Here is a 27,478-nt window from a genome sequence, read left to right as displayed (position 1 = left end):
CTCATCCATGACGTTCAAAGGCTTTTATCCACTTTTGTCCATGTTTCAACCATCTTTTCATAAAATTGAATATGATGATCGGCCAAACTACCAAGAGATTCTTTTAATTCTTTTGATTTAACTTTTTCAAATAAATCTACTTCCTTTAACGTTTCTTGTTCGAAACCGTCAGCAACTTTCTTCGCGTTGTCTAATTCTCCTGTTAACGTAGTAATCTTAGTTTCCAGCTTAACTATCTTCTCACGGCGTGATGCTTCTTGATTAACACCCGCCAAGGCTTCCAATTTCGTTGTAAAATAATTTCCTCCCCCGGTTCCTGATATTAGATTGTTTTTCTCCTTGATAGATTTTGTTAAAAATTCACTTAACTGTTCATAATCGATTTGTTTTTGATCCTTGAGCTTCAACGATTGATGCAAACTATCAATATAATGCTCTAAATCCTTGAGATCTACCGTATACTCATAATCAAGATACTTATTCAAGTCACTAAGACCATATGATATTTGTTTTATCCCTTCATTAAAGATCCTCAACTTATTTGCCAACATCTCATCTTCATTAGACACTACTTCATTCAAATCTTGTAAACTTTGACTTAATTTACTATAATCATCGGCGATGGAATCATTTTTTCTAACCACTTTGTGGAAATTTTTAGATAACTTAGAGATTGTGTGATCTAATTTATCACTTTTCTCTTTAATTTCAATAAACTCCTCACTTTGATTATGAACCGTTTTAAATGCATTCATAATAGTATCACTAACTTCCTCTTTATTAGTTTGTAAATTGCCTGATAGACTTCTTCTATAGGCTTCCCATTCATTACTCACTAAAAACTGTTCAAATATGCTTGCCTTAGACAAAATGGGATGAGTAGAAACTCTTTTCAAAAAATTTTGTAAACTATGACACCTCTTTTGAGTAAACCTTTGACTAAATCGATCACCTGCAATATATTGGAAAACCTTCTTATCTGGTAAAGGTGGGATGATGCGTGTGGGATTATCATTTGACAAGATATCATGAAGAAGAACCAGATCACTATACCTTCTATGCACTACGATTATGTCTGTTGTAGTTGCACTTCCATGGTTCTTATGATATGATGGGTTATTAGTTTTCGTTGAAATTTGGTAAGTGACATAGGCTGTTGACGAATTTGGGTCATTTGCATGTTTCTGTGGATCTGAGACTATTATTTGAGTTGTATATCCGTCATTGTTATCCATGGAGAATTCCTTCTCACGACCATGCTTAGTGCTACCGGCAGTTGAAGTGTCATGCTCTCTATCATGTGTCGTAATTTTAGGCATATTGTGGTAGTGTTCGTCCAATTATAGTTTATGTTTATGTTGATACCAAGCTCTCGTTAAATTTAAATCAATACCGTTTGTTACGTGTCTTTTGACTTGAAAATAATTACGGTATAATAATCTTCTTGCATGCTCCTTAGAGTATGATATTCAATGGCCCAGCTAAAGTGAACCAAGTAATCATTCTTTAGAATTGTTTGTTCAGGCCTACCTGATCAATTATCCTTTAACGTTGCGTATACTCCATCTTAAACAATTACTTTCTGATATAGGGTTTTCGGGCACCCCTTTATATTTTAATGTGTGCATATTGAAGATTCTATCGGTCTAAATTTCACCTTAAAACAATTCCTCCGGTCATTTTGACCTCCAAAATTATATATGAGGGCTATTTTACCTGTGAAATAGGGTAAAAACACTGTTTTTACACATTGATAGACGTCCCGCCAAAAAGCTTCTGTGGGTCTCGAAACGGGAAAGTGGCCCTTAAATTACTCAGAAATCTAAGAGAACAATAGTAACTGATTTTATGTTATTAAAAATGTTATCGAGAGATATAACCATCGAGCTAACTACAACAAGTCATTATAGGTATATATGACATTTGGTCCGTCTACTCCTTCAAAGAAAAAGCATAATAGATGAATCCCCATTGGAAGAGCAATCTTCGTTTCATTATCTTATTTTTACTCACATTTGTCAGGACTAGCAATATCGATGATGATAATAAATTCCCATTTGAAACTGTGGTTGATATCCTATCCAATGACGTACAGTTTTCCACATTTTTAAGATTGGTCCAAAGAAAAGGATATGTCCCATACTTGAATGAATTGCAAAATTTTACTTTGTTTGCACCTGTAAATTCAGCATTCATTGTTAACGATGAAGGATCCATCCTGGGCGAGAATCAATTCGATCTAGAAAATTATTTGTTGCATAATCTTACATTAAATCTTTCTGTGCGAAAGGAAAGCATGACGATAATAAATCAATATGTTAAGTTCCCATTTATAATTGATAGCATTAACAAGACTCATAGAACCCCAACGGTCAATAATATTCGGATTACTGAACCTGATCTAAAACCGAATTTCCAGAATGCATACATTCAAGGTATATCTGGCCTAATTTCGACACCACCACCCATTAAAGCATTATTGACTTATCTACAAGAAAATCCTAAATATAATAATGAGTTCACGTGGATCGAAAAGTTTGCAAGCAAATTCGAGAATTTGGAAGATATCGTCCAGAATAATACATTCTTACTCCCTTCTAATTCAAATATTCGTAAGTTTTATAATCAAATTGAGGCGAATTATCTAATAGATAATTTTAGCCAGAAAAAAGGTTTAGATAGAAAAATTCAAGACAAATGGGACCGAGATGCTTTAAATTTCCTTCAATCTATCATACTTAAAGATGTGACTGGTGGTTCTAACTTGCATAATACTCTTCGCACAAATCTTAATAATGTTACACTAGTTTTGGAAAATTGCGATCATTCTAGAAAAATCACTGTGAACCATTCATCACCATCAATATTAACTAATGAGATCTTCGTCAACGGTATAGCACATGGATTTATAGATATAGATGCCATTGTCGATGTTGTACAATTTGATGCTGAAAAGTATCTCCATGGATTAAATAATTCCAAATTCGTCGAAGAAATTTATTTTAGAAAGCTACAACATCTTATTCAAGATGAGAGTAGTCTTGAGAATATAACTATTTTCGTTCCGGAACCATCACTCAATGATGATATTGGTTTTACAAAATCAACAATTCTTTATCACTTTGTAAAGGAACAATTATGGCTAGAAGAAAACGAAGCATTAGCGACAAGTGCTTTTTCCTCGAACGCAAATAGGTACCTCATAGATTCCTCATTTTGTTCATCTAACAAAAGGTTAGGCGGAAAATGTCAAAAGTTAAAGATTAGCAAGACTAATGAGGGTTACTTCATTAACAACAAAATAAAAATATTGAACACGAAACCGTATAAAATTGGTAGCTCACTAATTTACACCATAAGTAAGGATATTGCACTTCCGGGGGATTTCCTCTTATCCCTTCCTCCCCTTTATCATTGTTCTAGGTCCATAGAATTATTGAAACAACTGGATCTTTTGACACTAGCCCCAAATTATAAAGGTTATACCATATTTCTGCCGTGTTTTGATGCATGGACTGAGCAAGACCTCATTTTTAATTATTTAGAGTCCAATCTAACAGCTGCCAACATCTCCATGAAAAATTTGATTATTAATGGTTTATATTATACAGTTAATTCCCTGCATGGAAAGCAAACAACTAATTTACTAGGTAATGAAGTTTTAATATCAACTGAAGAGGATTCATATGATAGTGATATTGCCACAGAATTCATGCTTAGTACTATGAAGGATCCGATTTCAGTCGAGAAGAATTCTGACATAATTTTTGATCAAGGTGTCATACACCCTTTAAGAGATATAAACTTCCCCAAGGATTTGTTTATAACATTGAAAGATTTGATTAAAACTGCAGGTGTCCCAGAATTTTTGGAGTTTCTAGAGAACTTCCAGGAATTTTCTTCCATTTTCGCATATAATGAATCCTATTCCTTATTAGTACCGACGCAGGCGTCTCTGATACGAGAAGGAATAAATCTGAATTTTACATCGTTAAAGGAGTTTCTCAAATTACATATCGTGACTGGTAATTCTACAGTTAATTTATTGGGCTGTAAAGGTAAGATAAGTACATTATCTGGTTATGGCTTATCTTGTAACGAAGTATCCAAAAATAACTTGTTTTTACATGTAGATAGTGGAAGTAATAAAGAAGTAAGAATATTAAAAAAAGGATGCAGTACAGTAAAAAATAGTTCGTGTGTTTTTCTGATAGACCGTCCAATTTCATTAAATTGGCTTCAAAAAGAAAGGTACTACTTAAAGCTCCCTGGAGTAGCTATCGGTATAGGCGTTCTGTTGGGAGCACTTTTTACTTCACTTCTTTGCTTCATCTTAGTCCTTCCCATTAATAAGACGAAAGAAACTAGTCAAATAGATGATAATAGCCAATATCCGCCACTTCCAACAAACGAACAAACTTTGACATCAAACTACGGTAGTACTCACGGTACACCCTCACTATCCCCAAGGTTCGATGATTCGTATTCTCCAAATTCTAAAAGGAAACCCATTGGGGTTGGATCATCACCTCACTTGAATAGATGCTGATGCGAGATAAGGTATGGCAGAAACCTATGAGGGGAAATACGATCAGGTTACACAATATTGGAGTGTACCTAAAACTACGTAACCAATTACCCATTATATTGCAGTGCCGTGGGCTCACAATCAATCTCGCTGGTCTTATTCTATGAACCCGTTGACGAATTAGTCTATATTTTAATTCGTCTACACATCTATATCCATGTTAAATAATGAGTATATATTTTATAGGAAACTGGATTAATTATTTTCTGAAAGGGGTATTCATAGTAATAAAATTATGCATAAAAGTTAATTAAGGTACGGTTATCTACAATATATTATTGACTAAGGACGATGCGTTTTTATACGTTTCGAGCAGCCGTTCACAATTAGCCCTCTCTTGTGCGATTGCTTGGTCTTCAACTAATAGTTCTTCTAGCATCGACTCCTTATACAGCTTCGTAACTAACCTATTTTGTACTGTTTCTTTACAATAGTTGACAAGAAAGAACATTATCGCCTTAGGAATTTGATCTTGGATCATTTCGCGGATAATATCGAAATACGATATGATTAATCTTCTGATCAACTCGCACTCTAACTCTTCCCTGTCAGTCAAATTTGATTCTAGATTGTAGCTATCGTCTTCATAATCATCAATTTGTAAATTATTAAACATAATTTCTGGCTTGTTATTATTAGCACCAAAGCTCCTGGAAAGAGTATCTTGTGAAGTTCCATTATTAAGATCTTTCCCGAAGATATAATTTAAAAAAGAGTCTTTGGAATCCCTCGTAGTCTTAACGCCTCTAGCATCATCCGATTCATCTTCATCAGAACTGTCGGTACTTGATATATCTAAATCTGCGGTAGGATCATTATTTCTTTTCTTAGAATTGGAATTGGAATTGGAATTAAAGCGTTCTTTTTCAATTTTTTCTTTGCGAGTCTTTCTTTCTCTGTGGGTTTTCACAATATCAGGAAATGCATCGGTAGCTTTTAAAAAATTTGGATGATTGGTATTAATATAGGCTTTGTGAATAGCAATTAAACTCTCTACATATTGACGCGTTGGATCTACTCTTTCCTTTAAGAGTTCGACAACAACATCGATGAGCATACTTTTCAAGCGAGGGTACCTAGCTAATTCCGATGATCCACATGAATGTAATATCTTCATTAACTCTTCATAAACAAGGTCAACGCATCTTTGAGAAGGTCCCAATAAAAGATCTACTTGAGGTCTCACAAGTAAATCGAATGCAAGTTCTGGTACAAATAGGGTGGCCCTAGGCCCAGTCGAGTTCCTGATGGCGGTTCTAATATCTTGAACGGTTAAATTGGTTGTTGGATCGAGTGATTTTAAAGACTTTCCAAAAATATTATTGTAAATATAATAGATCCTCGCCCCTCCGCATAATTCTTTAGTATTGATATTTGAAGAGTTCCCTTCGATTGACGAAATGAAGTTCGTTGAAAATTTGTTCATGAGTTCCAAGATAAGGCCAGATCGATTTTCTTTCGTTCCTCTTACGCCACCGCCATACCCCAATAATTCTTGTTCTGTTTGAGTAACCAGTGCATTTAATTTCGTTTTGATATCAGGTAGCTTATCCTTAATGTGATTCATTAATATTCTATTCAATAACTTAGCTAAGTATCTCGTCCCGCATCTATTAGAAATCGTCCTATATATTGGATGTCTCCTAAAATATTGCTCTTCGTTATCCAGTGCCTCTTTAACGCTTTTGTTTAACTGGATATCTTGTTGAGAACGATTTACAATCCCTACGAATCCAAGTTTTAGTGGATACATCTTTCCTGATAAGATCTCTAAAGCATTGGTCCCTGAGTCCATTAGATCCAGTTTCGTAACTACACCGATGGTTCGTTTGCCATGTGGATCGACTTCTTTTGCCAATTTTAGTGACTCTGAGTTTACTAAATCAACATTGGCAGGAGACACTGCCAAAATGATACAGTTTGGTGTAGCAACATAATCTAAGATCAAATTCTTAATTTGTTTCTCGATATCTGGCGGTTGTTCCCCAATAGGAACTTTCGTTATCCCTGGTAAATCAACTAATGTCAAATTAAGAACATGTGGGGAAAAGATTTTTAGATTTATTGGTGACTTACTGATACCTTTATTTTTTCCCGCCAATCTGGCAGTCTCGTTTTCAATTTCTCTTTTAATTTCGTTAAAATCGTAAAATTTGCGATTCGGTACATGCAAAAATTCTCCCCATTCATTAAAGATTTGCTTTTCAGTAGATTCCACTAAAGGGTTGGCATCTGGAACAGTTTCAGTCAGGACGGCATTCACTTCCTTTTTGCTCTCAAATGTACTGTTTGATCCATCGGTGGCATGATCGGATCCTTCTGGAATATTAATAAGTTGTAAAATAAGTGGTCTTCTAGTAACTATACCAGTCCCTCTTGGCAAAAAGTCTCGCCCAACTAACGTTTCAATTATCGAAGATTTTCCTGACGATTGTGATCCCACTACTGCTAAAATCGGTAAATCCACGGTGTCAATGCCTGATGCATACATAACATCTTGAAGCTTATTAACTGTTGGGATCAAATCTTCCAAACTGGCCATCGTGCTTATAAGGGTGGCGTCTGCTTCTAATTTGCTTTCAAATGGTATAGTTCGAGGTACTATATTTCTTTAGCAGGTAGAAAGTTTGGAAGAGAAAACCGTTCTATAATGGGGTATGTACTTATTTACCTGTTTTGCCTATGGTGTATATAAATATTCACGTTTATATGAACTGAAGATTAGTTCGCGTAGAAGCGTCTTTTTCAAATTTTATTAAAGAAAGCCAATCAGAGTTTTGTTTTCTATGTGTCGGACTTTGCCTTTTGACGACACATATTCGAAAACTCCTATAAGAAATGAGGTACGTATTTATACAAATAAAAAAATATACAAAACTTGAAATAGATTAGTTGCTATTGTTCATGTCCTGAAAAAGTTTTTTGTTTAAATGGTGGAATTGTTGATTTATTTGCGGTACATTAATCGAATCACCTTTAAATAAGTCAGGTATTGGAAGGAGGGACAAACATCGAAAGGAACCATCCACGGTTCAAGTATTTGCCTCCAAGCTAATTCTTGAATTTTCAACATTTGATTCAAGGAGGTACGTAGCAACTCTAAAGTGTCCCTTTTCTAAGAGAATTGTTAGAGGGTTTACTAATGCTGAGATTGAAATGGGCGTCGTCACTTTGCAAAGTAGACTTTCCCATCTCTCGTATATTTTTGGAACTTGCAGCCCAAGAAGTAACCTATAAGAAATAGATACGGTTCGATGGACAGACTCTACCAAATGGAACAGTCAACGACAAGTTTATAGTATGTTTTCGTATTATGTTGAGTACTATGTAGAGAGACCTGGCCAGTCACATTGGGTTAGAATGTTACCCTAGCAGGGCCACCATGCCAGAATACAATTCATTGTCGAGAAACTTGCTCGCTTGTGGAATTCCATCGAATGATATCTGGTACCTATTTTTACTTAAGGACAAGTCATCCTCTAACTGCAACTGTCCTCTCGGTAATTATAATATATGTGATCTATAAACATCTATTAACAGTTGTACCTCAAGTACATATCTAATAATCACAATATCCTTATTTTTGGTGCAGGTTTTACGTAACAAAAAGTTCTTCGTCTATGCCAAATTGTTATCTTTGTATTTTATCAAGTCTTTATGATTAGTTTATTTTTAAATACAAATTGTTTATATATTTAGTATGCACTACATAGGAAACTTTCACTTGTAGCTTCTTTATCAGAAAACGCTGTGCGAACATTTTCATCAACTTCACATTATGGATATCTGTTCGGTATTATTTTCTACGGACATAACAAACTTTACAGACACGTAGGTTTAATCTGGTTGAATTACTTGCTTTATAAATATAATATAAGCTAAGTTAGATATTAAGAAACGTTCTTTCTATTAATGACATAGTTTCTTAATATGATTCTCTTCCTATATAGTGAAAACATTTTTACCTAGAAACGCCTTTTTCTGTTACCCGTCGTAACCATGAATTCAGGCTGTCATTGATTCGAAACTCATCACTATGGGGCGATTTCTTCTACGTCGAAGCATTTTAATTCCATTTACCGACTGTCTAGATACTAGAGTTATGCGACATTGTGTGGCAGCAACTGTAAGCGATGTATGTGGAGCGGAAGCTTTCCAATAGGAGTTCAGAATTAAGGACTTTGTAGCACCGAACAGAATTATATTTACAAGTATTGAACCTTGGACACCCTAATTATCCTTCATTTTGGGGATCTCCTTGTTCCTACATTGAGACTAAATATATCATGAATACTGATTCAGCATGAATAGTTATATTTTAATGCTAAGGGATTGATTAGGCCGCTTACAGCAACGAGATATTGGGGATAATAGGGGAGGAGAATGACTAAAAGTGAGCCAATGAATATGATTTTTTCTTGTCTCGATAGCTAACACATAACATATCATAGGGTATTAATATCATAGTCTAACAGTGTATACCGTTTCTCATGTATGGAAACTAAGCGTTTTATATCATGACTAGGCTAATAACTTCAGGCCTCATTTTCACAGCTCATATTTGTTAAACAACATGGGTGAGACATTACGTAATTCTTTGAGGAGATGTCTCTTATTGAATGTTTGAGTTGGAACCAAGTATATATAAAGGTTTAACAGTATTGGCAACAAAGACCAGTTGAATAATGATACTTTGCTATTCTGCAATGTTCGTCACAGGGTAGGGAAGATAATAAAATCTTCTCTATCCATGATGTTGGAAAGGTTACTGAGTTCAGGCCCATTAATAACAGACATCTCAGCAGTTTTGTCAATGTAATCAATCATAATTGATGTGACAGGATCGGAAACGATCCTAGTGGCAGGCTATTCGTAAGAATTAGTAATAGGTCTTGAATCTTTTATAGAATAGAGTTCTTGGAAAATAACCTGCTTTAGGTAAGGAATACGAGGGACATTGGCTTCATGTTTCAGAAGCAACAATAGCTGTCCTAGAAGAGGGTTATTGAAGTTCTCTATTGGTAGTGCTCGTTGGGAGGTCATGAGAGAGGTTGCTGGTAGTAAAAAGGAAAAATGTTTTCATTAAAAAGGAGTTGAGAAGTGAGAAATATCTTTGGGCCGTGGTTGAAAGATACGATAACCCTCGATGATTTGAAGCGCTACCAGCAATATTATCATTAGTAATTGCCGGGGTCACGTTAGTGATACAAGGAGGTGAAGGTGCTGTGAGATAGGCAGAGCAGCCTAATAAAAAAAGGTACTGGACACCAATTGCTTTCTCAGAAAAATCATAATAAGGGCACCATGGAATGAAATTCTTGTTATTAGGACTATGACCGCGCCTGATTAGATAAGCGGCACATGGGACTCTTTCAGTCCACAACTTTGGAGAGACAGGAACATCAATTAACGAACAACGAGCTATTTCTGTATAATACAATGAGCATGTTCAAGGGGACCATTATGGTACCGTTCGTGAGGAACAGCCCGCCGCTGTGGGATAACTCGAGTATGGAAGGACTTATTTAATCTTAACCAATTATCCCTTACTATCAGTCCTGACGGAAGCAACTTTACTCTTACTTCTTATTGGGAAGTAATTCTCCTACATATGAACCAATGAATAAAGTATTCGGGACCCTCCAAACTTATCTTCCAAATGAATAACTTCATAACAACGGGAATAGGCATACAAATAGTAGGAAGGCACTTTGTAGAGAGGAAAAAGAAGTAAATATATCGTTAAAAGGTGATCTTACAAGAATGACAAAGTTATATTTATTATGTAACAATTAGATTCACGTTCTGTTAGACCATGGTTAATGGTCTACCTGATTTAAGCTAGCGGCTCATCATTATGACTGCTGAAGGTCCGTACACCACAGCCACTTATCTTACCCACGGCGCACTTTGTCTCGAGAAGAGATGAGTATAAAGTGTTTGTTCATCATAAGCACTTAGAACTAACACTTATAGTTAGTGTTGTATAGTAGTATATATTTTGTATTAGATATAAGAAACTAAGGGATAATATTTAACTTGACTCTCTCTATACTCGATGTCTGGCCTAATCCAGACATATTCAAAGACAGGGCGTTACCCTCTGGTATAAGATGTATAATTATTATTTACTGTATGTTATATACAAAGGAAAACAATCAATTATTATTAAGCACATTGACTGGTGAATTCTCAATGTCCGGTTAATCTTGTTAAGATGAGGTTTGAATATTAATAGTTGAATCAGACACTGAGAATTAAGTGTCAATGTTTTATAAGTATTTTGGTTGATTATGTAAACTATAAAATATACAATAAATAAAATTATGGAAAGGATACTGCCCTTTATATATATCTCTAAATCCCATAAATGTTACCCTTCTGAAGAGTTCTATAATATTTATGTTAGGTTTAGTGCATTAAATTCAACACATTAAGCATGGTCTAACAGAAATAGTTCATAACAACATATGAATAGCACCTAATACCTTACACCACATAGAGTAAAACACTTTTAACATCCTTTTACCGCAGGCAGAAAATCAAAATCAACACCCTTGCACCTCACATAAAACTTTCCACAACAATTTATCTGGGTAAATATTCTATAATTATCCACGGTATTATTGTAAATTTGTAATTTATATATTAAAAATGTATCCGTTCAAACCGAACTTTTTATGAGGTTTTAGTAATCTTATCTTATAGTTCACACTTATGTGAAGAGGATATCAGGAGTTGTCTGCTTAGATTCTAAAGGGAGAAAGCTACAACGTCTTGTGTCACCAATTTGTTTAGTATGTTTTAGAGTGTTGAGCAGACTGTGTGAGCATACGTTTCTGAATATTATGTTGGAGTATTGCCGTTGTGTTAGCCTTATTAGGAAATATGTTTCAATTATATTGGGGTTTGACGGTTAAATACCTGTATTTAGCATGGCCCCTAATGTTGAGCCAGGTTGCCTATATCAACAGACGTATTGGGAACAATAGGGGAAGACATCGAGTATAGAGAGAGTCAATGTAAATATTATTCCTTCTTATATCTAATACATATTATCTACTATTATACAATACTAACTATAAGTGTTAGTTATATGTGTTTGTAATGTATAAACACTTTTATCTTCATCTTTTCTCGAGGCGAGATGCGCCGTGGGTAAGATAAGTGGCTGTGGTGTACGGACCTTCAGCAGTCATAATGATGAGCCTCTAGCTTAAATCAGGTAGACCATTAACCATGGTCTAACAAGATGTTGATTAATTGGAACTGTTTAGAATTTTCCTGGCTGGAAAGCGGAAGTTTGTCTTAGAATAGGATCGAATGTCTCTCTTGTCTAACCTTACAATCTCGGTTGAAGAACTATGAACTTCGTACACCACCGCTGATAAACTTACCTATGGCATACTCCGCGTCCGGGAACTGCGAGAATAAAGGTGTTTGATCGTTCTGGACAGTGATGGTGTAACTAACACCTCCTGGCAGTTCTGCGTAATAGTATATATTATATGTTAAGATATCGAAAGACTACAGATAAAATTAATATTCACTTTTTTATACTAGATGTGGTCCCATATTGTTCGCAAACTATGGTTGAAGACAAACAGGTATCCTTCATACAGCGTGTTGAAAACTCCATCCACTTCAAGTAAAATTCGAAAAAACGAACGAAAACATGTATTACCTTGAACAAGGTTTTGAAATCAGAAGGAAGAAAATCAACTTTCGCAATTTTTTTCTATAGTATTAGTAAAAAGATTAAATATATAACACAATTATGGAAGTAAGTCACCAAAAACAAAATTGGTTCTTACTTGTCTAGTTTCAAGGTCTACTTTTTCTTCTGTTTGTCTCTTACTTCTTGTAAGTTATCTAAAACTTGATCATATGCAGCATCGATAGCCTCTTCCTCCTTGTTATTCATAAATTCATTAAAAGGAACGGCCTCTGTGGGGATTATCTCCTTAGAATTGCCCGCTGTTTTACCAGTGTTAATTTCTAAGACTGTAGTTTTAAGGTCTCCATCTTTAGATGCCTCCTTCTGCTTGTCTTCAGGATGCTTCTTGAATATATGGTGTAAATGATAACCTCTATTATGCAATTCATCGATCACTGTAACGACCTCAGTAGCATCATTTTTTAAAAGAAGATTCTTAATTTCGTCGCTATCTAAGGTGTCAACAGCCTTATCTAGAGTTGCCCTATCGACAGTTAGATACGTATTCTCTTTTAGTCCTTCATTTTTTGCATCCTTTTGTAGGATTTCTGGAGATATTATTTTTGTCGTACCATTATCACTTTCCTTAAAAGCTATAGTTTCATCAGCATCGTCATCATCAGAAGACTTACCAGGCTTTTCTACTTCTGCCGTACCAAATGGAAGTAATGCACTATGCCCACTTTTCCCGAAAGTTGTAGATGTGAAGACTGATTGAACGATATCATTATTACCAACAGCATCGGATGCAGTACTTTGTTCCGAATCGGTAGAAATAACATGCTTTATTTCCGGTATTTGGCCTACTGTATTTGCTCTCCTATGTTTACTCCTCAATAGTCGAATACCTTTTTCCAAAGTTCTGTCCATAAAACATAATCGGATGAGAGTCTCTTTGCCTTCCAAACTTAATTGACCCTGTACCCTTAAATTGAATAAATCTTCGACTACCTTTTCAATCGTGGTACGAATTTTATCACTTCTCTTGATGAATCTATCCACATTTTCTGCTTGATGGTTCTCGTCACCTGTGTTTTCTGTAAGCAGACCGGATAATTCTTCTTGCAAATTTTTCAATGGATACCCATTCATGGCAGTCTGTTTGCCACTTCCATCTACTGTGCCTAATTCTTTTTGAATATTTCTCATTGCGTACATAGTTATTTTTTCTTTAATATTTTCTGGCATGTACGCATAATCAATATCCAAAGTCAAAAGAGAAGAGCTTCTCCTAAAAGCCTCTGTCAATGCCTTACATGACGCTAGATCTAATGCATTTCCTAACATTGACACATGGTTCAATCTCGAACATAGGGGCAACGCTTCTGCTAGCATAACAATCGTTGTAGAAGTTAAATCATTGTAATCTAAATGTAATCTCACCAAATTAACAAACACTGGTAAACATTTTATAAGTGTATCAACACAATTGGGGAAACATTTTGGATTGTTAGATAAATCTAAGAACTTTAAGTTTTCTGAATAACATAAAACACTTAACAATCGCAAAACATCATTCGTTTCACTGGTTGCACCTTCTTCAACTTCGAGACAGGTATCATTTAAAGATAGATATTTTAGTACGTTTGCTTTACGTTTGTTTTGAATTTTGTCCCAGACGGCATCGGTGAATGTCGAAAGTTTGCCTCTCAAATCGTTGAAACCAATATCTAACCCGGTCACCTTAGAATGGATGATCCACTTTGCCAAATTTTCACATTGTTCCTTGGATAAATCATTATACGCCAATCCAAGCCTCTGAGTTTTAACACAGGCCACGTCAATAAAATTCGTAAATTGAAAAAGAGGGATCTTAGCTCCTGCGATAACGATCTCCTCAAGACCATTTTTCATTGCAATTGCAGCCGTAAGTAGATCCCAATTCCTATCAGTTCTATTTTCTAGGTTACTTTCCATTCTGGAAAGGTTGTTTTTTAGCGAGGACTTTGAAGGTTTTTGGACATTCGTTTTAATGTGTGGAACCATTGTTAGGTCTAAGGATATTAGTGATTTTGACTTTGAAATAAAATAGCAGAGTAACTTCCATCCTTCATCGTCTAGTGGCGTATTTCGTAACGATAATTTCTCAAAGTTATCTTTTGTTATCAAAGAACTTAGAATAATCCTTAACATTTGAACGGTTAAGCTTACACCATCTAACGAAAGGCACAAGACAGGGGCAATACTTAAGAAATCGCTAAATGACCAAATTTCAACCATAGATGGTCTTGGGTTCCTTAATTGCAATAATGGAATCGGATCGGTTGATCCTGTTTTTAATTGTTTTAAAGTCGCAGGGATAGGTAATATTTCCCGCAAATGGCAACACCTCGTGTAAACAATATCATGTGGTATCTTCATATTAACGGACGGGAATATTTCTCCCTCACCATCATCAACCTCCTGAGAGGCCAAGGAAGCTGATGATAAGGATGCATTTGACCGCCTACTGATCATCGGCTTATCGATCGTTAGATGTGACGCAGTTGAGCTAACTGTAACCTCTTCTTCATTATTTGTAACTGTTCTTCTCAATTCATTTGGTGTCTCCTTAGCTCTGGCTTCAGCGGCAGCCTCAGCTGCAGCCAATACTATACTTCTTTTCTTACTATTTTTTTTGATATCTTCTTCTTGTTCTTCCTGTGCTTGTTCATCTTCAAGTTGGTCCTTGCTAGTTTTGTTTAACATAGTTTCATTTGGTTTCTTCCCTTCAGCGCGTAACTTTTCAGTTATTTTGTCTGTAGAAGACTTTTCTTGCTCTTCTAAATCAGATATCAATTTCAATTGTCCTGAACCACCCACGACAATCCCTGAACTTGTAGATTCAAGGATTTTCCTTCTCTCTGCAGGAGTTAATCGATGAATAATGACAGAACCATTTGGTTTAACTTCCACTTCACCCTTTCTGGGGTTCTTACTACAAATCTGTTGTGGAGGATCATTGAAATATGTATTTGTAGCAAATGAGACATGTTTCAAAGGTTTTATTCCCTCCAAACCAGGAACAGTTACTGTATTGGACGGATCAAATGAGGTTGTACAAGTTGAATCAGTGGACTGTACTGAGAGAAGTGACTGGTTCATGGTCGGTTTATTATTCACGCTAGGATTGGATGTACCATATGAAGTCACTCGTTTGAGAAAAGCACCAAATTTTTTGGACGACCCTGTATTATTAGGGATATAAGTCTTATCGAGCGATACGGGTTCCGATACATTTGCACCTTGCTCTTCAAAGTTCGTCCGTTTCTTAAAGGCAGATGGTAACCTTGCTATAGCTGGATGAGGTGGCAACGGCCTTCCTCTTATATCGACTTTCTTCGTAGGCTGAATCGTAGCTTCATCTATGGTAAACGAGGCATTTGGAAGATGGGAAGATTTCATGTCATAATCAGTCCCTTCTTTCTTCTCTTTGAAGGTATTAACAGAATAGCCATTCTTTTTATAATATTCTATAAATTCGGAAAGACGATTATCCGCCTCGTTATAACTGTCGCTACCACTACTATTATCGTCATAATCGTTTTCCATACTTATGTTGCTGGAATTTGGACTGGCTGTTGGTTCTGGCTGAGTTTTAGATTTATATAAGAAGGTTCTATCTTCATTTAGATTGTCCTTTGACTCATTTAAGGAATAGTTCTCTTTGAACATGGGTGGGTTTTTTCGATTAGATTTGCCTTCTTTGTCATGCAACAGGTTGGAAGGTTCATCATTATTCGTAGATATACCTCTTGTCAGTTTTGTAGTTGGAACCGTTGCTGTAGAATTCGGTAGTTGTCTTGGTTTTTTTGAAAATAAACTCCTGAAGAAACCCATTTTCTTCGGAGGCGATGAATGATCTTGATATAGACTATTACGAATTTTTTGTGAATGCGAATCGCCCATGGATACTGACTTTGATCTTCTTAAAGGCAAAGACGTGGAGTTCATTTTATCATGTAATGATGCTTTGTTACCATTTGAGTCATTTGACACAGATTTCCTTCTAGTGTGTCCAAGTTGCCCATAGCTTGTAACTGATTGATCATCGTCATCATTACGATGATGGTGATGATGATGGTGGTGATGCTCCTGTTGATTACCAGATTCTGACGGATGTAATAAAGTAGACGTTGCAATCGAATTTCTCTTCCGTAACCTGTTAGAATCTGCTTGATAATTAGCTCTTGCGACATTAATAGTTGATGATGTTGGATCAGTTCCTTCTATAGATGTTTCGTTTTCATGATGAGATACATGGGGAGTATCGGCTCTTTTGGATCTTATGAACCAATCCACGTCTAGGGATGGTCGTTGGTGCTCTTGGAACAATTTCTGGGTATCTTTAATGTTCATTGTTATCTTTTATAGCCATAGGAATTCCAAACAATGGGGAGTAATGTTTTAAGGTTACAAGGCCTTACGGGGTTTCTTATGCAGGTAACAATAATGAAACAAAGCTAGAAAATACTTGGTATAATATTAATTAGATATTGCCTTGGTATTCATATACCTATCTCCAGGATTATGTGGTAGGTCTATGATAGGTCCACGACGCTTTATTGTTCTTCCCTTTCATTTCGATTGCAACCAGGGAGAAGGATCGATAAACAAGCATACAGCGTTTAAGAAAGTTCCAGTTAAACGTTGTCTCCTTTTCGTAGTGCGCGTTCAAATACTCATATACACAGATACGTACATGCGCAGATATGTACATACATAGAAACAAACATACATGGGTATGCATACTCTAACGAATGAATGATTCTGGTTTGAAACCACATTGCATTGGGCTGTCCGACAGAGTACTTGCAATGCAAGACAATTGTGTATAAAACCCAGTGAATACATAACTTATTGTACAATCAGTCTGGCTAGGAGGATTACTGGCAAAAAGTTTTTGTTCATTGCCGTTTGCTTATGCATTTCTATTTACAGTGCAACGAAATATGGAAGAATTAATTATAAATAAGTATACTGCCAAGGAAGAATTGATCCAGAATGGGATATGGAAAGGCGAGTTATACAGGGCACCTGACAGACTGGCTTCGTCTAATTTCAATAGAGGTTGGCTATGGAAGACTTTGGCGTCCTCACAATATTCAGAATCGAATGAAACCCAGGAGGTTACTAAAGATTTATTGCCAGTACCTCTCATTACAGAAAAACATGAAGAACCATCAGAGAATAAAAATGTAAGGGATAAAATCATAGATTATAAAAGGATAGACAAATCATTCAAATCCTTTAAGAAAGGTATTCGTAGGCTGACCCCCAAAGAAACCACCAAAGATCCGCTGCTAAACAATCAAAGCATTGCTCTAGAGAGTGATGGAGATCTTTCCTTGCCTGAAACATTGGAAATTATTGACCTCGATCTGTCTAGATTAATGCTTGACGATATCTTTCAAAGGCCTAAAGTCTATGCGCAAATGCGTCAAATTCTATACAATTATCTAATAATCTCACGAAATAACACAAAAGGTATGAACACAACAGATTTTTCCTCTATACAGGGTAAGGTGTTTTCATATAAGCAAGGGTACCACGAATTATTGGGATTAATATATCTCCAACTTTATCATGAAATGGATTTAAACAAAGGGAACAGAAACGCACTTTCTTCTTTGGATGGCGGGAAAGAGAACTATCATGGTAATGAAGATGTAACGTTAATGAGGAACTGTTTAAATATTTTTGTTAAGTTGATGAATCAAGTTGCTCCAACCTTTTATAACGAAAAACAATTAATTAAATGGGACGAAACACAATTTTCCCAAATTTTGAAAGTCTGTTCACCAACATTACACGCTTTGATTTATGAGAAGGATCAGAATGGACGAAAGCCACATAGTAATTTGATATGGTTGATTCGATGGACTCGTTTGCTACTGTTAAGAGAACTACCAAGAGAAAAGGTCCTCATCATTTGGGATCATCTTTTAACCTTTGTTTATCCGATCGATACACTCATGGCATGTCTCATAATTACCTTACTATTATCATTATATGATAGGTTTTTGGCTTTATATACAAATGATTCAGACCATGATGATATTATTGAGTTGATGTTGCATTTCAAGGATACTCAACCCATAGTGGATCTGGATACCGTTCAATTATGCCAGATGGCAGGGAATATATGTGAATTGTGGTATAATGGCAACTTGGAAGACATGCAATCAATATGCAGATCTTTCATTAAGTTAAAGACAGGACTGGATGAGACTTCTCCCATTGATCCTCATAGATTGAGATTGGAAGATAGATTGAGGAAAAGTGTGAAAAAATCGTTAGCTTAGGGTAAAGTATATTATTGATATTTGCACTATATAGACCATATACCACACAGCTGCTTACCATCACTAACAACTTTATAGAACAATTAAACAAATAAATTCATTTTTTACAGCGAGAAAGGACAGTAACTTATACGTTTTCCATTGTATCATCTAACGCTATTTAACGATTGAGTTCTCAACAGTTCCTGTTACCCGGCCTGAATATTGCTGATGTTATTGGAGATATTTGATAGCGAAAAGGACAAAACTATTCTTCGTATTTAAAAATTAAAGATTAGACAATAAGATACAATATACAAATTTGTCTTAAGTATAGTTTACTTGTAGAGAGGCTTACCTCCTAAACACTTTTAGCAATTACAGTTAAATTGTCTGCACATTAATTGCTAGAAGCTCTCTGACCAACTCAAATAATCCAGGAAAGTTGTCAAGCTGAACTATAAAAGAGAGAAACAATAGAATCTCATCATAAGCATTGCACTCGAAGTTTGAAGGAGAAGTCCATTGAGAGCTATACACACGATGAATACCAATCAGGGATCCACCCCAGTCTCAATCTTTCCAACGAGTAACTCTCAACCAGCTTTGAGTGGAAATAACACAATAGGCCAATCTAAGCCAGGTCAAGGAGCTACATCCACCGCACAGTTTAGTTTTGGAAACACAACCTCGGCGGCTACTGGAGCTACTGCTAATAAACCATTCACTTTTGGGACCTCAGAAAATAAGGCACCTTTAAGCTTTGGATTCGGCAATAAGCCTGCTACTACTACTCCTCAAAGTAACGATCAAACATCTTCTTCGGGATTATTTGCCATGAATGCCCCAAGCGCATCTGCATCCTTCTCAAGCGGTTTCAAGTTTGGAACTACGCAAAAAGATGATCAAGCTAAAGCGTCCGCCTTTTCATTTGCTGGAACAGGCAATCCAACTGGCAAGAATCCAACCTCTAATAAGAATGACGAAAACAAAACCACACCAGCGTTTAGTTTCGGGGGAATTTCTGAGGATGGTTCGAAAAAGGCGACCCCAATGTTCAATCTAAATACCCAGGCAGACAAAACTGACAATCAAGTGAAGGATAAAACTACAGAACCCAAACCAGCCTTTTCATTTGGTAGTCTATCTAGTAAGAAAGAAAATACTGCTTCAACACTCGGAAGTAAGGAAGCAACAAGCAACACTCCAAGCTTTTCTTTTGGCTCCAAGGCTGACAAACCTGCCTCACTAAACTTAGGACAGGATTCAAGCGGGAATATTGGCATGCCTTCAGTTAAGTTCGCCGCTGAAGAGAAAAAAGGCACTACTTCTCCTTCTTTTTCATTTGGAGCAAGTGGAAATACTGTAACTGACGTTAAGAAGAAAGAAGGGTCTGGTAAATCAGACTTCCAATTTGGTGCAGACGTTGGTGGGAAAAAAGTAGAGACTGTGAATAAACCAACTTTTCAATTTGGTGGGACACCTGATGGTAACAAACAGGAGGCACCTGATAAACCTATGTTCTCATTAGACTCAAAAGCAGGAGACAATAAAAATCCTCTCGATATGAAGCAACCGGCATTTCAATTCAAGTCACAGCCCGAAGCAAAAAAAGCAGAAGAGGCAACGAAACCAGCACTCCAATTTGGAGGGAAACCAGAAGATTCAAAAAAGGTTGAAGAGGTCACAAAACCATCATTATTGTTTGGTGCTGGTACTGTTGCGGGCAAGAAAGATGATGACTCTAAGAAACAATCCTTTGCGTTTGGTACCAAAACTGAAGACAAGAATGCAGTGCCCAAGATTGGCTTTGCCTTTGGCGACAAGCAAGAAGCAAAGGTTAACACCGAAAGTAATAAAAAGCCGGAAAATAAAGAGCCTAATAGAGAAAAATCTGTGGCAAAACCAATTAGTGCTACACAATCATTAAATAGTAAAACTGTGGAACCTAAACCAGTTTCGTTAGATAATAAGACGCTCGATGATTTGGTTACGAAATGGACCAACCAGCTAACAGATGCAGCTACACATTTTGATAATTATTCCAAAAAAGTAAACAACTGGGACCAAATGTTGGTGAAAGGTGGGGAACAAGTCAGTCAACTTTACTCCGACACATTAGCCGCTGAACAAAATCAGAATAAAATTGATCAATCGTTACAGTACATCGAGAGACAACAAGATGAATTAGACGTATTTTTAGACTCTTACGAAAAGAAAGCTGATACCTTACTTTCTGACATTCTGTCGAACTCGTCTGCTAATATTGCAAGTAACAATGATCAGAAGAGACAACAAGCGTATCGTACGGCGGAAACTTTGGATGAGAATTTAGATTCGCTTTCTTTGAATCTTTCATCTTTGATAACGGAGATAAACGAGGTAAGTGCAAATTTCAATAAGGCAACAAGCATTAACTTAAATAATAAAGATGAAAATGCCCAACTTATTAGATTGTTGAACGCCCATTTAGATGCATTGAAATCGCTTGACAATAATTCTAACCTTTTGGAACAGAAGATCAAAGCGTTAAGTAAATAACTATATAACCTCTTCTAATGAAGTATATTTGTAGAATAAAAATTGAACTAATTAATAAGGACTTTTCATGTTACATGTTTCTATATAAATTATATTTCGTTGTCTCATCAATGGGGACGATTTCTACAGCATGCTAGATTCCCTACCGTCATATTGAGTCAGTGTGCACAGAACGACGGCCAATTTAACTAGTTCTTGCCAATCTTCTGAAGCTGATTTCGTCGACTGAACCGTGTCTTGCGTTTCTTTCAATACATCTTTCTTGAAAATTCCAACAAGTAACTTTCGGAATTCCATCAACAGTTTCTTGACATTGCTGATTACTGACTTATTTGTGCTGCCCAAGCTCAGTAGTATGGAACAGAGAAGACGGAATATTGGTGTTATTACCTCAAAAAGCGATACGCCATTACTAGAAGCTACACCATTGATAGAATTTGTTAAATTAATATTCACTTTAATGAAATCTGAATTCTTTGAGGGAGACTCATTGAAAATTAGCTCTGATCCTAAATCAGGATCGATTTTCAAAAATGAAAGATCCCCTATGATTTGTAGTATCTTGCATTGAAGTAAAGACTGGGCTCCAATCCTTGTCTCAGCAACACGAACTAAGAATGAAGCTGTAGTCTTGAACGCTGTTAATTCATATAACAAATCATCTATAGTTATATGCTCTGCAGTAGAGGTGAGCAATAAATCTGTACTTTTCAGCGTTTGTGCTATACGCTGAAGTTGGGTTCCTTTCATTAAATTGTCCAAAACAAAATTCGCCTTATTTATATTACCTAATTGGATGAGGGAATCCAATAAAAGTATACCTGTTATCTTGCAAGTTCCTTGAACATAGATCGCATCATTGCAAATGACCTCAAGCAATTTCTCATTATGCATTCTAATATCCATTATAACTTCTTTCACCAACGTGTTTTCCTTTATTCTTCTTACTAAATATGAATTTGCCAAAACATAAAAATCAGACCTCAAAGTGGGCGTTGATAATGGTGAGTTGATACCGTGCAAGCACACTTTAAACATGTTATACAACCTACTATCGACGAAACGAAGATTGTCTACCACCATGCGGTCTTTTTGATAAAGATCGTTCAAAAATACAGCCAATGATGTCAATTCCTCTGAAAACAAAGTATTTACTTCAACGTAATCATTTATCTTAGGAATGATAGTCTCAAATACTTCCAGAATAAAATTTGAACGAGATAATGGTGATAAATTCCCATCTGTAACTATGACCTGAACTAATTGTACCCAAGAATGAAGGATTAAGAGTTGTAGTTCTTGGAATTTCTTATTGCTCAAATAACTAGAGACACAAAATTTCATCATTACGATTTCCTTTACCAAAGTTTCTTTCTGTGCTTCGCCCACTTCATCCGTGGTACATGCTGTCGCGTGTAAAGGTGGCTTGACAACTTTTTGGGCAACACTCATTAAAGAATTCAGGTCATTCAAGCTGTAAATATTACCGGCGCATTTTTCATTTAATGTAAATTTTTCGAGGTTAAGAGGTAAAGCATTCAGATACTTAAAGTTTTTGAATAAGTGTTCGTCTATTGGAAGATTTTCATAATTCAAACTATCCAAAAACGAGAATATTCTAGTGGAATAAATTTTATTGGTAATCAAAAAATTTACGTAAGTTAGAATATTCCGCTTCGTACCCATGAAAGAACATCTATGAATGAATAGTCCTAAATATTGAATCAAATAATTCCTATAAGATAAGAATGCTAATAATGCGCCAATGGATTCTGATTGCAAAAAGTCGAATCCGCTATCAATTGAGAGAGAATCAAAAGATTTACCATCCCACTGAGTAAATTTGGTAATATGAACGTCAATTTCCATAATCCTTTCAAAAAAATGTTGATTTGTTAAATAATCAAGTAGCAACGATGAGGTCAATGGATTACGGCATAGTTTCAAAATGATTTCCAAAGAAATAGATGCTAAACGCATTGGGGCATATTGTATCTGTTCTGGTGTAACGATATCTAGTGATGATTCTAAAATGGAAACGATAGAATTCAATAAGGAAACATCCGAGTTAATAAATGTTGGTAATTCTGGGCCTAAAGAAATGCCATTCGATGCCTGTAGTCCCAATAGAAAATGGGCAACAGTAACAGCAGGCTTTGTAAATGATAAATTGGAGTTGATAAAATTCAGTAACTGAATTTTCAAAGATAATTGTCCATCATTCTCAATTGGTACTTCTAATTGAGAAATAAATGCATCTTTTATCCGAGCTGAATCGTCGACTGCATCGAAAATTGTAAACAATTTATTCTTGCTATTTAAATCAGTTCCATTCGAAGGAGAATTCAATGATAATTTTTTCAAAACTTTAAGTGATTCAGACACTAACGAAGTATCATCCAGACCAACGTATAAACCTAAATGTGCTACCACTGGTAAATTGAAGAAAATAGTATCATAAAAGGAACGGAAACCATGTAAACCAAAATTTTTTGGTATGTAGTAGCTCTTATTTTCTTGTTTAATTATTATTGGAAGTAATTCTTCAGTAAAAGTTCCCTGGAAATCCAAAATCAAATTGATTATCTTGATCGATCTTGTGAGTAAGTTCATTTGGTCTTTCCCTCCCTCTAAATCAATTGATATATGGTCGATACCAATATCGATGATAGCAAAGAGGGTAGAATGGACATTTTGAGCAAATAAATGGTTGAATACAACTGGCGCGGGAGATTCTTGAACGTAAGTAAAGAAATCCGAAGTATTAACTAGCGTATCCAAATTTATTCCAAGAGTAATTGAATTTAATATAGCAGAATAATCAAAAGATAATAACGATGTTTCTATTATTTCCAATATTGGAGTCTGTATAGCTCTTCTATCAAAGTCGTTCAATATTAGTTTAGAGGGAACAAATATTTCATTGAGAATATAGTCAAAATAAGGCCATATACCCATTTTTCTGTAAACTTGACCCAATTTTGATGGGAAGTTCTGTTTCCCGAATGATAAGTGGCCATTTTCATTTATATCTTGAGGATTTATTTTCAAAAGATTATTGAAAAGAGATAGGAAACCTACTATTTCACTAAAAGTCTTCAGAGTATAACCAAATGCTGATCTATAAGAATCTGTTGTGTTTGTTAATGAAACATTTTTAAATAATATTGAATCTAAGGACTGCCAATAATTTAACCTTGCATCTATTGACGAAGGAAGTAAATAACTTAGTGTTTTGAAACATGCGCCACTTAGAGGTGTTTCTAATTTAGCAAACTCAAAGATTGGATCCATGAATAAACCGGATAATGATATCTTAATATCTGATTGCACGTCAAATGCTACTGACCCGACAAGCGTCAATAAAGATGATAAAAAGATTGTTGTTTCTTCGTTTAAACCTTCTTCGAAGGCGATCGCCAATGAATCAATTTCCTTTGTAGCTGTTGCGGAAGAAGATGACGATGATGAATCGGTGTCTTGCTCTAAATTTTGTCGTTGGTGGATCACATTTGGCAAGTTACTAATCCTTAAATTATACTCTTTCAAACATTGGACAATGGTTGACCATGATACAATACTATTATTACCAAAATAATGGAAAACGTTTGTGGAATTTTCTTGACCAAATGATAGACTTGATATCATCAAATAAAAGCATGATCTCATTAAGCTATCCGTACATTTTGATGACCATTCAATAAACCCATATGCATTTGATTCTTTATCTTTCCAAAATTCATTTGAATAAGTTGGTCTTGAAGCGTAAAAGAAATAAATCGTTATAAAGAAACGCTCTAAGTCTGCCTTTGCTGCAATGTCATCTAAAGTCAAGTCAGCTTCTGATAGTAAAGAATCTTCCTCCGTATCTTTAATCTTCGTTAATAGGAAGGCACAATTCGTAATAACTTTTTGTAGAACATTATGAAATGATGAAACAAGGAAATCTTGAGTTTGTTCTGACAGTCTGATATTATTATACTGCGATTGAGCAATATTGCTATATTTCAAGTTTTTATTTTCACTGGGAGTAATGCCTTTTTTAGTATTAATCGCGTCACTATAACTGAAATTATTCGTTATTGAATGTGGATGTTGAGTGTTGTTGTTATTATTATCATTATTTGAAGCATTCTCATAATCTACTGGATCGTCGAGTAATTGAATTGGCCTAAATCTGGGGATATGTGTTTCTAACAAGGATCTGATATCATAAATTAATTCTAAAGTCTGATCATTCATGAATTCTGAAGTATCTGCTGCGATAATTAATAATTGTTCTATGGCACCTAATTCTACGGTTAACATCATTGGGTAATCTATATCAGTTTTGAAATCTAAATCCTTTGTTCTGACCGTTGGATTTGAATTACACCAATCGATGAAGAGTGTTAAAAAGATGAAAATCAATGTGACTTTAATTGGTTGCTCATAAATCGAATCATTATTTTTCAGATCTTTTATGAAATTTGAATATAGAAGATTAACATCATTAGATGGCATATCCTCTAATTTATTAAAGGCATTAAACAATGCAGGTAAATAATAAATGATAAAGTAATCATTTGGATTCAAAGAGGTGATTATATGATTGATAATATTATTAATATCATTATAATTCAATAAGAAATTTTTATTAATTAAACCTGTTAATATTTGACTTAATGTATCATATTCTTTTAGAAGGAAATCTCTTTTAAATTTGATATTTTGTATGAAGATTGGATCATTATTATTTTCCAAGATTTTTGCTTTATTTATTGACTGTTTGATATCTTCTAATTGTTGATGAATTGACTCGAAAGATTTTAATATATTATTTTTCAATGAATCTTGTACCAATTCTTGTAATATTGGGTTTGAAGTGTCTAAACAATTTAAAAGAAAGGCGGTAATTTGTAAGATAAATTGCCTTCTGAAGAAAAATTGACGTTTACCTGAAATAATTAAAGTTGTTGCATTATCTAGTGAATCTAAGGAATCTAATAGATTAGATTTTTCTAAGTCAGACAAAATTAATTGGGCCACAATCAGTTCATCCAAATTTAATTCATCCGACAAGGAGATGGTGGCAATGATGAATTGTTGTTTAAGATTATAAGTAATTGTGTTGTGGTTATTATTAGTATCATTCTCATCGTCGTTCGTAATAATATTATTATCTGCTAATGTAATTTTCCCTGATTCCACTTGTGCCCTACTTTTCTGGTTTTTAGGTTTATCGTTGGTAAGATTCAATTGTTGCAAATCTGGTAACAATTCTTTGAACAAGTTATAATCGAATTGATCATTTTCAATAGAATCGTACAATTTTTGGAATGGGGCGGTAGACCATATCATTTGTATTGTTATATGGATGAAAAGGAAGGTTTGATTAATATTATCCTGTCTTTGTCTGCTGCAATTGTGGCCCGGGCTATTATTTCGCTCTTCAATCTTGTAAGGAACTTCTATTGGTTGCCAATATTAAATTTTGAATTAGGCTGTACGTAGTATTTTACATTTCCTTTCAGATCGATTAAGCTCTAGTCTGTGTGCATTGAAGTTTTCCAAAAAATTTAAAATTTATTTAATTCCAATTTGTTTATTTTTCATATTTTTTTCTGGGACATCCGTACCCCGCACCATAAAAACAGAGCCATTTTCAATGAATATTTATTTGGTGAAGAAAAAAATAAAGAAATAAATCTCCGCGACGGGGAATTGAACCCCGATCTGGCACGCGACAAGCGCCCATTCTGACCATTAAACTATCACGGATGATTTTTATGTTTTCCATATTTTTGTAGTAATGGCCTTAGGGTAACAAAGTATTGGCCTCCCCCCCCCCTTCCCCAAGTGTCACAAAGAAGTATGTTTATTTCGTTATCAGTTAAGTGACTTAAGAGTTATTATGAAGTTTACTATTCGAAGCATATTGCTTTTTAGGGAATATAACATATTAAACCATATATTGGATGCAGATTAGACTGCAGGACCTGACCTTATAGGTAGATTCGTTGCAGAATTGCTCCTCCCCGTCCTAGGACAGGAGAGTAATATATATTATACACTTTACATATGGAATAAAAATTTTCTTATATAGAAAACATATATCGTGTTGTACGAAACCACGTGTCTGTACACTATGTGCCAGATACATTATAATTCCGACATACCACCCTACAATCGATATTGGCGAAATCGTTCGGTATTATTATACCTTTAGCGATTCCACTTTTAATTCCATATATTCCAACTCTACCACCCGAATTAGAAGCTGGGCAGCGCCTGTTCGAAGCTTGTAGTTGAGTAGAAGATTGAAATAAACGTTACGAAGTATGGGTAATGACATATACCACCCACTACAAAAAAATTAGAACTTAGACG

The 27,478-nt window shown here is 35.3% G+C and overlaps 7 protein-coding genes and 1 non-coding gene across 8 annotated transcripts; 3 read left to right on the top strand and 5 right to left on the bottom strand.

Moving 5' to 3' along the window:
* Window positions 1-14: 14 nt before the first annotated feature.
* Window positions 15-1,319, bottom strand: SNX4 (Snx4p; the record flags this gene model as incomplete). The annotated part of the gene is made up of 1 exon (XM_003669084.1): window positions 15-1,319. One exon carries the CDS (start codon window positions 1,317-1,319, stop codon window positions 15-17), a length of 1,305 nt encoding a protein of 434 aa, XP_003669132.1.
* Window positions 1,320-1,960: 641 nt separating this feature from the next.
* On the top strand, window positions 1,961-4,549 carry NDAI0C02280 (uncharacterized protein; the record flags this gene model as incomplete). The annotated part of the gene is made up of 1 exon (XM_003669083.1): window positions 1,961-4,549. One exon carries the CDS (start codon window positions 1,961-1,963, stop codon window positions 4,547-4,549), a length of 2,589 nt encoding a protein of 862 aa, XP_003669131.1.
* Window positions 4,550-4,853: 304 nt separating this feature from the next.
* DNM1 (dynamin-related GTPase DNM1) lies at window positions 4,854-7,130 on the bottom strand (the record flags this gene model as incomplete). The annotated part of the gene is made up of 1 exon (XM_003669082.1): window positions 4,854-7,130. The coding sequence occupies one exon, from the start codon at window positions 7,128-7,130 to the stop codon at window positions 4,854-4,856; it is 2,277 nt and encodes a 758-aa protein (XP_003669130.1).
* A 5,289-nt stretch (window positions 7,131-12,419) lies between these two features.
* MHP1 (Mhp1p) lies at window positions 12,420-16,643 on the bottom strand (the record flags this gene model as incomplete). Its single annotated transcript, XM_003669081.1, has 1 exon — window positions 12,420-16,643. The coding sequence occupies one exon, from the start codon at window positions 16,641-16,643 to the stop codon at window positions 12,420-12,422; it is 4,224 nt and encodes a 1,407-aa protein (XP_003669129.1).
* A 593-nt stretch (window positions 16,644-17,236) lies between these two features.
* On the top strand, window positions 17,237-18,589 carry GYP6 (GTPase-activating protein GYP6; the record flags this gene model as incomplete). The annotated part of the gene is made up of 1 exon (XM_003669080.1): window positions 17,237-18,589. One exon carries the CDS (start codon window positions 17,237-17,239, stop codon window positions 18,587-18,589), a length of 1,353 nt encoding a protein of 450 aa, XP_003669128.1.
* Window positions 18,590-19,111: 522 nt separating this feature from the next.
* Window positions 19,112-21,109, top strand: NSP1 (FG-nucleoporin NSP1; the record flags this gene model as incomplete). The annotated part of the gene is made up of 1 exon (XM_003669079.1): window positions 19,112-21,109. The coding sequence occupies one exon, from the start codon at window positions 19,112-19,114 to the stop codon at window positions 21,107-21,109; it is 1,998 nt and encodes a 665-aa protein (XP_003669127.1).
* A 123-nt stretch (window positions 21,110-21,232) lies between these two features.
* NUP192 (Nup192p) lies at window positions 21,233-26,449 on the bottom strand (the record flags this gene model as incomplete). The annotated part of the gene is made up of 1 exon (XM_003669078.1): window positions 21,233-26,449. One exon carries the CDS (start codon window positions 26,447-26,449, stop codon window positions 21,233-21,235), a length of 5,217 nt encoding a protein of 1,738 aa, XP_003669126.1.
* Window positions 26,450-26,797: 348 nt separating this feature from the next.
* Window positions 26,798-26,869, bottom strand: NDAI0Ctrna3D. Its single transcript has one exon. It is a non-coding gene; the product is annotated as a tRNA-Asp (tRNA).
* Between the last annotated feature and the right edge of the window lie 609 nt (window positions 26,870-27,478).

Source organism: Naumovozyma dairenensis, chromosome 3 (genome assembly GCF_000227115.2).
Source record: "Naumovozyma dairenensis CBS 421 chromosome 3, complete genome".
NCBI lineage: Eukaryota > Fungi > Ascomycota > Saccharomycetes > Saccharomycetales > Saccharomycetaceae > Naumovozyma > Naumovozyma dairenensis.
The sequence above is the reverse complement of the archived record's forward strand: the minus strand, read 5'-3'. Positions and strand labels throughout refer to the sequence as shown.